This window comes from Tachyglossus aculeatus, assembly GCF_015852505.1.
Source record: "Tachyglossus aculeatus isolate mTacAcu1 chromosome 12 unlocalized genomic scaffold, mTacAcu1.pri SUPER_6_unloc_1, whole genome shotgun sequence".
Lineage (NCBI taxonomy): Eukaryota > Metazoa > Chordata > Mammalia > Monotremata > Tachyglossidae > Tachyglossus > Tachyglossus aculeatus.
The window spans coordinates 15,963,690-15,974,383 of record NW_024044828.1 but is presented as its reverse complement, the minus strand read 5'-3'; the positions used below and the strand labels follow the sequence as shown (position 1 = coordinate 15,974,383).

Below are 10,694 nucleotides of genomic sequence, written 5' to 3'. Positions count from 1 at the left end.
TATGTTGCCGACTTGTCCTTGCGCTCTGCACACAGTAAACGCTCAATAAATACGATTGATTGATTGAGGGAGGGCGGGGGCATCTCGGAGAAGGGGCGGGGCAATCCTATGCAAATGAGGGCCAGTATAGCCGGCCAATGACGCGCCGTATGCAAAGGAGGGAGGGGGATTTGGGGGTTGTTGATTGGCGGGGCGGGGGCCGCGGGGGAAATGATTGGGCGGGGCGGGGGCGGCGATTGTGACCCCGCCGAGGGCAGGGCAGGGCCGGGCCGGGCGCTGTACTGTGATGCGGAGGGCGGCAGCGGCGGGGGAGCGCGGTGCCCGGGCCCTTCCCTGCTGCTCAGGACTCACACGGCCACGGCGGAGGCGGCCCAGGCAGCAGCACCAGGAGCCCAGCGGGGGAAGACAGCCGTAGCCATGGTGACAGGGGCAGTTGGGGGGGCTTTGGGGGAGCCACGGCAGACCCGCCCGCAGCCCCCCGCACCCGGGAGCGGGGCGGCAGCCACCCCTCGGGGACCAGAAGCTGCTGGGGGGGGGAGACCCACTGGAAAGAGCCCGGACTCCTCCAGACTGGGAGCCCACTGTTGGGTAGGGACCGTCTCTCTAGGCGTTGCCCAAGCGCTTAGTCCAGTGCTCTGCACACAGATTGAATGGAGTCAATCAATCAATCATATTTATTGAGCGCTTACTGTGTGCAGTGCTCTGCACGCAGATTGAATGGAGTCAATCAATCAATCAATCGTATTTCTTGAGCGCTTACTGTGTGCAGAGCAACTGGGCTAAGCGGATGGAGTCAATCAATCGTATTTATTGAGCGCTTACTGTGTGCAGAGCACTGGGCGTAGCGCTCGGGAAGTCCAAGTTGGCAACGTCTGGAGACGGGCCCTCCCCGACTTGGAGCGGCTTGGGGAGCCCCGCCGGCCAGAGGGGAAGGGGAAGCAGCCAGGGTCAGTGGAAAGAGCCCGAGCCTTGGAGTCAGAGGCTATGGGTTCAAGTCCCGGCTCCGCCAACTGTCGGCTGGGTGACTTTGGGCAAGTCACTTCACTTCTCTGGGCCTCAGTTACTTCATCCGTCAAACGGGGCTCAAGACTGTGAGCCCCACGTGGGATATGTGCTTGTGTCTAATCTGATTAGCCCCTATAATAATAGTGGTAATTGTTAAGTGCTTACTATGTGCTAAGCACTATGTTCTAAGCATTGGGGGAGATACAAGGTAATCAGGTTTTACTTCATCTGTAAAATGGGGATTAAGATTGTGAGCCCCGCATGGGACAGCCTTATCACTTTGTATCCTCCCCAGCGCTTGGAACAGTGCTTTGCACATAGTAAGCGCTTAACAAATACCAAAATTATTATTGCTATTATTATTCCCTGGGCCTCAGTGACCTTATCTGTAAAATGGGGATTAAAACTGTGAGCCCCCCGTGGGACAACCTGATCACCTTGTAACCTCCCCAGCGCTTAGAACATAGTGCTTAGCACATAGTAAGCACTTAACAATTACCACTATTATTATAGGGGTATTAAGCACATAGTAAGTGCTTAATAAATGCCATTATTATTATTATTATTATCCCCTGATTGAGCTGGGCCAGGAGTCAGTCCCACCCCCTCCGGCTCCACCTTGGGTTCTGCTGCAGAAATCTCAGTGCTTGGGCCCATTCCAGAAAAACCCACATTACCCCTTTGGGGGACAAGACCATCTGGCCTGGTAGAGGCCCGTCCCGCTACTCTCCACTCCCCTGCCCGTCCGGCTGGATTGCTACTGACCTGACCTGGGGACACAGCAGGGCCCAAGAGGAAGGGCTGAATTCTGACCAAAGAGACCCCATCCTGCAGAGAGGAGTTTTAGATTCCACAGTCAGGCCCCCTCACCTGCAGAAAGTCACCCTCCCTCCCCTCCACTGCCCTCCAGTCTAATCTGCCCGCCACCCCGGCAGGTGTGGCTATTTCTGCATCACGCTCTTGGGCATGCTGGTAGGCAATTATTTTTAACTTTTTGACCTGACAGTACTTTTTGCACTTTCCACTCACTGACCCAGCAGGTTATGGACAGCTGGGGCTAGGGGACCCCGGCACAAAAAGGAGACCCTTCCCCCCGGGGAGGTTAATCATCATAATTGTAGTATTTGTTAGTATTGCAACATTGTAGTCCTTGGAGTCAGTGTTGTAATTGTAGTATTCTGTCAACATCTGCCCCAGGGGGTAAAGCTGTCTTGGCAGTCTAGCCCCAGTGTGACATGAGGGATGGCTGTCACTGATCGCTGACATCACTATCGGCTTCCCTCAGCCCCAGCTCTTGGTGCTTGAGTCATAATGAATGCTTTTCCTGGATTGGGAGGGCACGGTGGGAATGTGGGACAGGAGAGTCCCCTGATTCAGGACCGCCCCCCCACCCCACAGCCTGAATTCCCTTGGGGGCCGAGGAGGAGACAATGTCTGTGTGCAGGGGGGCAGTGCAGGCTGGTCCAGCTCTGGGTTTGCTTGGCGTTCGGACTCACCCGCCTTTCTGTTGTGGGGACGGAGGGCACTCCCCTCGGGACAGACAAGCACCCTGCCCGCACCCTGCCTCCTCTGAGCTCCCCGGGGCCTGGCTTAAAATAGAGCAGGGGGGCTATAGTTAGAAAGAGTAAGCAAGAGGCCTGGGTGAGCAGAGGGGGATTTGAAATATGAGTTTGGAGAAGGCACAGGACTTAAATATCCCCAACAGGATCAGTTTACCTAAACAGGCCCAGCAGCGGCCGGCTCTTGGCTGGCCGGGCTGCAGGGCGGGGGCTGACCTAGTTCTGAGGGACCCAACCATCCTGTGGGGCCTCTAAGCCTCCTGCCCCGCTCCAGCCTGAAGTAGTGATCCGTCCTGCTGGGAGGAAGAGGAGCCACTCTGCCTCAGCTTGGGGCTAGCTGGCTGACAGGGCGCTCAGCCTGACCTGCAGGTCTGAGGAGTCCCAGGGAAGATTCCACAAAGTTCCTGCCCTTTGGGAGCTTAGAGTCTAACAAGAGGTCCTGGGTTCTGGCAGGAATCCCGGGGCAAAGAGGAGGCCCTTTGAAGGACTCAGTGACTGAGCTGTGGCTGCCTGCAGGGATGCAGATTTGCCTGCCCTGGGCCTGAGTTCTAGGCCTTGCCCCGGCGGAGCCTCCCTTTCATTTTTCCAGGCTGAGTCAGCTCTATCTGACTCCCAAAAGATGGAGAGGAAAGGCTTAGGGCCACTCATGGGGAGGAGACTGAAGCTGGAGGTGGTGATAATTGTAGAACAAATGAACAATCTACAACTGCCAGGCTAGTGAGCCCAGAGCCTGGCATTATCACAGTGGCCCCAGTTGCTCTGGGTTTGTGGTACGGCATAGGAGACGGGCTCGACAGATGCTCTCCGTGTTTGCCTACCCAGCAGTCAGGTCTCCTTGGGCTTCAGGCTGCAGGGCTGTGGTTGGGGCATGGGCTTGGTGAGGTCCCAGGCTGGGTGGAGAAGACTCCCGGAAAAGGAGTGTGGGGGGCAAGGATGGGGCCACAGGATGTGGGAGGGATGGTTGGGGGGAGTAGGGGAGTTAGAGGGAGAGAAGCCCAGGCAGGAAGAGCCTGGTTCTGAGGACAAGATTTTTGCGTGAATTTTCCTCCCTCTCTTCCTTCACTCTCCCTGCTGAAAGGAGATCTGTTAGTCCCGACATTATAAGCTCCCTGAAGGCAGGGGCCCCTCTAACTCAACTGTACTTTGCCAAGAGCTTCACACAACACCTTGCCTGGGAGTCAGAAGGATCTGGTTTCTAATCCCAGCTCCGCCACTTGTCTGCTGTGTGACCTTGGGAAAGTCAATTCACTCCTCTGTGCCTCAGTTCATCTGTAAAATGGGGATAAAGACTGTGAGCCCTTCGTGGGACAGAGACTGTGTCCAAACGGATTACCTTGTACCTACCCAGCGCTTAGTACAATGCTTGGCACACAGTAAGTGCTTACCAAAATACCACAATTATTCTACATTAGGTGCTCAATAAATACCACTGACGGAGGGATGGCATTCCCACGATCCCTGCTGCAGGATAGAACTGGGCTGTAGCCACGAACAGCCCAACCTGGGTTTGGCAAAGGGAAGGGCGGGTGTCCGGACAAGATGGCAGAAAACGGGTCCAAACCTTAAAAATACTACTCACTTGAGCCAGAGAGCCCCAGCTGACTTGGCGGAATGGGCTGTGCTTGGTTGTGAGTAGGGCAGGTGTAAGAGTGGGGAAAGGGACCAATCTGGGGCAGCCTAGCCCAGGCTGGTGCTCAGCCGCGGCATCTTCTCCATCTCAGGGCTAGTAGGACAGTATGGCCTAGTGAAAAGAGCCTAGATCTGGGGGGTCGGAGGACCTCCGGCTCCTCCATTTGCTTGCTTTGGGCAAGTCACTTAAGTTATCAGTGCTTCCGCTTCTTTATTTGCAAACTGGGGATTCAGCACCTGTTCTCCCGCATACTTAAGTCTGTGAGCTCTTTGTGGGAAAGTTCAACCTGATTCATTCATTCATTCAATCGTATTTATTGAGCACTTACTGTGTGCAGAGCACTGTACTAAGCTCTTGGGAAGTACAAGTTGGCAACATATAGAGACGGTCCCTACCCAACAACGGGCTCATAGTCTAGAAGGGGGAGACAGACAACAAAACAAAAACATAACTAAGGAACTGATCACCCTGTATCTACCTCAGGGCTAAGTGTAGTGCTTGGGCAAGTCACTTCACTTCTCTGTGCCTGTTACCTCATCTGTAAAATGGGGATTGAGACTGTGAGCCCCACATGGGACAGGGACTGTGTCCAGCCCAATTATCTTGTATCCACCTAGTGCTTAGTACAGTGCCTGGCACATAATGAGCACTTTAAAAATACCATAATGATCATTATTATGTAGTAAGTGGTTAACACTATTATTATTATGAGGAGCCTCTGATCCCTCTGCCTGGGCTCCCCTCTCAAAGTTACCTGGGGCTTGGCTATTTCAGGGCCTGGATGGGGACAGAAGGCAATAACCACATACCTGCGTTCCTAGTTGCGGGCATCTGGGGGACCGTGGGTGGACAGCGGACTGGTCACCGTCACATACTCCATCGCTCACTGCGGGGAAAGAGGTAGAGAGTGAGGGGTGGTTGGGTACCAAGTGGGACTGTCTCTGTCTTGCAAAACTTCAAGGCAAATGCCTCGATGTTCAGCGATTTTGCTGGCCCACAGACCCAACCGTCTTGGGGTAAGTGCTACAGCCCAGATACAAGGAGCTGGGGGTCTGGGTGCGAGAAAGCAGAGTCCAGCCCCGGCCGCTGCCCTGAGGCTGCCGGACGGATGTGCCATGGGAGTGGTGGGATGGAATAGAGGGAAAAGACCTGGCTCCCCTGACTTCTTTCTGCCTCTCCATCCTCCCCATCCCCTGCAGCGTGAATGTATCTCGATCCACGTGGGCCAGGCCGGAGTCCAAATCGGCAATGCCTGTTGGGAGCTCTTCTGCCTGGAGCACGGCGTCCAGGCCGACGGCTCCTTCAACAACCAGGCCAGCAAGATGACCCACGACGACTCCTTCAGCACCTTCTTCAGCGAGACCGGCACGGGCAAGAATGTGCCGCGGGCCATCATGGTGGATTTGGAGACCACAGTTGTAGGTGAGAGGCGGGCGGGACCCAGTGACCCGGATAAAACCAGAGGCGGTGGAAAGAGGGGGTGTCGCTTCAGCCGGCCCCCACCCTTCCTGGCTCTGGCCCCGGAAGTGAGTCCCAACATGCCCACATGGAGCTATAAATGGGAGAAGGAGAGGAAGTAGAGGGAGTGAGCTAAAATCATAGTAATAATGATGGTATTTGTTAAGCACTTACTATGTGCCAAGCACTGTTCTAAGCGCTGGGGTAGATACAAGGTAATCACGTTGTCCCACGTGGGGCTCACAGACTTAGTCCCCCTTTTACAGATGAGGTCACTGAGGCACAGAGAAGTGATGTGACTTGCCCAAGGTCACACAGCTGATAAGTGGAGGAGCCGGGATCAGAACCCATGACCTCTGACTCCCAAGCCTGTGCTCTTTCCACTAAGCCATGCTGCTTCTCAAAAGGACCTGGAGGCTTCTGGAGGCAGTCCTTCTCTGCCTTCCGAGCTTTCTGGGTGCCTAGTTGGTGGGGCAAGGGGGACGCACAGATTCCCTGGCATGTCCCCGGAGACTGGGGGTTTTCCCCTTGGAAGGAACAAACTTTCCTACCATTTAGCTAACGCCAGGCCACCTTCAGCTCAACTTGGGCCAGAGAAAGCCCTCCAAATGATGAAAGGGATGGAGCCCCAGTCCCAGGAGGAAAAGGAGATGGAATTGTGGTTCTTTAGTTGGAACCCAAGAGCTCCATCCTCTCTCTCTCTCTGCCCTCACGGGAGGGCAAAGGCCTTGGGGGGGGGCGGGGGGCGGTGGGAGGGACCCTGCCTCACTGTTCCCTTTCCTTTCAAGATGAAATCCGAATGGGCACCTACCGCCATCTCTTCCACCCGCAACAGCTGATCACGGGCAAGGAGGACGCGGCCAACAACTACGCCCGTGGCCACTACACCATCGGCAAAGACAACATTGACTTAGTGCTGGATCGCACCCGCAAGTTGGTAAGGACTGAGGGCCGGGAGCTGACGGGAGCAGCCAGGTATCCCTTGAATAGGCTGTACGGAGGATTTCCGTGCAGCAGGTACGGGGCTGGGAGCTTTTGGTGGATGGGTGGAGATGCCAGCAGCCAGGGGCTTTGGTGGCTCGGTGCTTCCCAAGGTCTGTCTCTAGCACCCCATTGGTGAATGGGGTTCTTAAAGGAACAGGCCTCTTGCCTGACCCCCCCCAATCACTTCTCAAAAACAGTGAGACCCAGAATTTTATGCCTCCCTCCCGCTACGCCTGCAGCCCGAGGCTGACTCCCCTGGTCTTCCTTTGCTTTCCAGACAGATGCCTGTTGTGGGCTGCAAGGCTTCCTGATTTTCCACAGTTTTGGGGGCGGCACCGGCTCCGGCTTCACCTCCCTGCTCATGGAGAGACTTTCCCTGGACTACGGCAAGAAGTCCAAGCTGGAATTCGCCATCTACCCGGCCCCGCAGGTGTCCACGGCCGTGGTGGAGCCCTACAATTCTATCCTGACCACCCACACCACCCTGGAGCACTCGGACTGTGCCTTCATGGTGGACAATGAGGCCATCTACGACATCTGCCGCCGGAACCTGGACATCGAGCGCCCCACCTACACCAACCTGAACCGCCTCATCAGCCAGATCGTCTCGTCCATCACCGCCTCTCTGCGCTTCGACGGGGCCCTCAACGTGGACCTGACCGAGTTCCAGACCAACCTAGTGCCCTACCCCCGCATCCATTTCCCGCTGGTCACCTACGCGCCCATCATCTCCTCAGAGAAGGCCTTCCACGAGCAGCTGTCGGTAGCCGAGATCACCAACGCCTGTTTTGAGCCCAACAATCAGATGGTCAAATGCGACCCGCGGCACGGCAAGTACATGGCCTGCTGCATGCTCTACCGGGGCGACGTGGTGCCCAAGGATGTCAACGTGGCCATCGCCGCCATTAAGACCAAGAGGACCATCCAGTTTGTGGACTGGTGCCCAACGGGCTTCAAGGTGAGGAAGGGCAGACACGAGGAGGAGAGGCTGATGGGCTGGAGGGAGGGAAAACCCTGCCTTCCTGCGGGCAACTGCTAGGGCTTTCCGGGCCAGAGAATTGTGGCAACCGAAACACCCCGCTTCTTCCCCTCTTTCATAACATGATTCAAATCTGGCGGGTCCAGCTCTTGGGGCACATAAAATGCTCTGTAGATGTAAAGGATTATTTTTCACAAGTAATTTCACAAAGATAGGAACTGTTCCTATTTTAAAAGTTCACCTTAGCCCAGTGTGGTTTGGATTCCCTGTTGTTGGGTAGGGACCGCCCCTGTATGTTGCCAACTTGTACTTCCCAAGTGCTTAGTACAGTGCTTTGCTCACAGTAAGTGCTCAAATACGATTTAATGAATTCCCTCCCAAGTCCTATACTTATCCCCATCTCCACTGCCTCTCGGCCTGTCCCACTGCAACCTCCACCACTCTTGTCTTCCTGTGACCAATCATGCACACTCTACCTCTGCTCCTTCCTTCCCCACTTCCCACCGACTCTCCTTTCCCCTTTCCTCTCCCTAATGCTAAACATTTTCTCCAGCTTCTGCCTCTCATGACCATCCGTTTTCTTGCTCTCATCAGCACCTCCCCCCTTGCCCTACTGATGCCATCTTCCCCACTCCTCAACCCTCTTCCTCCTGCCACCCTCCCTCCACACACCCCTGACCTCACCCCACAAGAAGCACTTTGTCTTCTAGTCCCAGTGTTTGCTCAACCTCGGACTGACTCTCCCATCTCCTCTCTTCTCTCATCAGGTGGGCATCAACTACCAGGCCCCTACCGTGGTGCCCGGGGGAGACCTGGCCAAAGTGCAACGGGCCGTCTGTATGCTGAGTAACACCACGGCCATAGCTGAGGCCTGGGCCCGGCTGGACCACAAGTTTGACCTGATGTATGCCAAGAGGGCCTTCGTGCACTGGTACGTCGGCGAAGGCATGGAGGAGGGCGAGTTTTCAGAGGCCAGAGAGGACCTGGCGGCTTTGGAGAAAGACTATGAAGAAGTGGGCACTGACTCCTTTGAAGAAGAAAATGAAGGAGAGGAATTTTAAATATAGTGTCCTCTAGGTCTTAGCTCGTGTGCCTCCTTTCCTATTCATTTTTCCCTCACTGGGGCGTCTGTTTCCTCGTTCATCTCCCCTCCCACGGTGCCTCTTACCTGTTCATCTCTGCTCCTGGGTCCCATTCTCTTTGGAGAATCAGGGATCCCAGATCCTCTTGGGAGCTGGCCTTTCATCCGGGGCTGTGCCTGGAAAGTCTGGATGCCCTCTCACCTTCCTCCAGATCTCCTGGGAGAATAGGCCGTTGAATGTTCAGGGAAGAGGGGATGTGGAGACTGGGGCCGATGCCACCAAAAGAGCCCACTTGGAACTCCATTCCAGGCTGGGTCAACCAGGTTTGACTGTCCAGGTCTGGGGGTGGGGCATCTGGAGGGAAAGAGGAGATGATGATGGCTTATATTCAGTCTCACAACTAAGTCGGTAGTGAGTAAATCAGATAAGACAGAGCCCATATCGGTGACCAGCCCAGGCACTTTATGAGTGAGGACTGTAGCCCAAGGTGACAGATTGAAGAGAGCAGATGCCCCCTCAGCCCACCTACCCCTGACCAGGAGACTCTTCCCAAAAGGGGACTCCTGGACCGGAGCCTGAAGGCTGGAGGGAATTGATAATAATAATAATAATAATATGGTGTTTGTTAAGCGCTTACTATGTGCCAAGCACTGTTCTAAACACTGGGGTAGATACAAGGTAATCAGGTTGTCCCACGTGGGGCTCAGCCTTAATCCCCATTCTACAGATAAGGGAACTGAGGCACAGAGAAGGGAAGTGACTTGCCAAAGGTCACACAGCAGACAAGTGGCGGAGGCGGAATTAGAACTCACGTCCTTTGACTCCCAAGCCCGTGTTCTTTCCACAAAGCCACGATGCTTCGGAGGAGCCCATGGAGGGCAGTGGGTGCTGTTGGAAATGGTTCATCTTCTCAGCACTTGGACAGGGTGAGCCCCAGTTCTCCCTCCCACACTGGCAGGGGCTTACGAGCTGCCCTCTGCCCCGAGTTGGCCCAGGTTTCTCCCCCCGCGCTGCCTTTGGAGAGGCAGAAACCCTGGGACTTTCCTAGGGCCGCCGCCTGACTCTGACTTCTCCTGCCCCACCCCTGGATCTTTGCTCCTTACGCCTCTCTGTGGCCCCTACCCCGTTTCTCCTTTCCCTCCAAGGAAGTCTTAGTTCTGCTGCTTTCCAATTTGCTCCCCCAGACACCCCTAAATTCAGATTTCTCTTAAGATCCTGACCCTAAACACAACTTCCAGACTCCTTCATTCCCACTTTCTACTCACCCTCATTACCTATAACTGTTGTGTAGGTGCCCTTTAATCCTGATCTTTCCCCCCATCCCTTCGCACTTTCTTTCATCATATTGGTAGCATCACTCCTTGAGGTGGCTTCTTTAAACTTACTTCGTCTGGGGGACCCTGGCCACGGCAGGCTCTGGGGTCTCCCAGCTGTCTCCATTCCCCCCCCCCCGCCCCAAACCCCCTCCAATTCCAGCTTCAACTTTGTTCAAGATCCTCGGCCCCCTGGGAAAGGGGAAGGAGGTGAATTCTGGACAATATGCACATGTGTGTGAACCACCCCTCTGGTAAGTAGGGACCTTAGGGAGATTTTGGAGCTGTGGCTGTCCCTCTAAGCCCATGTCACTTTCCCAAGATTCTCTCCAGAAGGTCATTCCTTGGAGGTGGGGGGGCCGGAGGGGAAGGGAGGCCTCCCTTCCCAGGTGGCTCTCCTGGGCCTGGCTAGAATGGGAAGGGATGGGGGGGAAAGATCAGGATCAAAGGGCACCTATGCAAGCTATAGGTAATGAGGGTTAAGTAGAAAGTGGAAGTGAAAGAGTCTGGAAGTTGTTTTTGGGGTCAGGATGCTGGGACCTGTGGACTGCTCTACTATAAATTCTCGATTGTTTCCCAGCAAACCTGAAGCGGGGTGGTCAAAAATAGCATATAGGGAAACTGGAGAAGCTGAAGGAGGAGATGGCTGCAGAAATAAATCACCTGGGTACACCTACATTCAGG

General features: G+C 55.0%; 1 protein-coding gene across 1 annotated transcript; it reads left to right on the top strand.

Moving 5' to 3' along the window:
* Positions 1 to 291: 291 nt before the first annotated feature.
* LOC119920777 (tubulin alpha-8 chain) lies at positions 292 to 9,263 on the top strand. Its single transcript, XM_038740954.1, has 5 exons — positions 292 to 420; positions 5,394 to 5,616; positions 6,441 to 6,589; positions 6,914 to 7,594; positions 8,383 to 9,263. Exons 1-5 carry the CDS (start codon positions 418 to 420, stop codon positions 8,674 to 8,676), a joined length of 1,350 nt encoding a protein of 449 aa, XP_038596882.1. The 5' UTR covers positions 292 to 417; the 3' UTR covers positions 8,677 to 9,263.
* The last annotated feature ends 1,431 nt before the right edge of the window (positions 9,264 to 10,694 follow it).

Coding starts and splice junctions, on each gene's coding strand:
- LOC119920777 (XM_038740954.1), top strand. Junction 5,617..6,440: donor TTTGGAGACCACAGTTGTAG/GTGAGAGGCGGG, acceptor TTTCCTTTCAAG/ATGAAATCCGAATGGGCACC. Junction 6,590..6,913: donor TGGATCGCACCCGCAAGTTG/GTAAGGACTGAG, acceptor TTTGCTTTCCAG/ACAGATGCCTGTTGTGGGCT.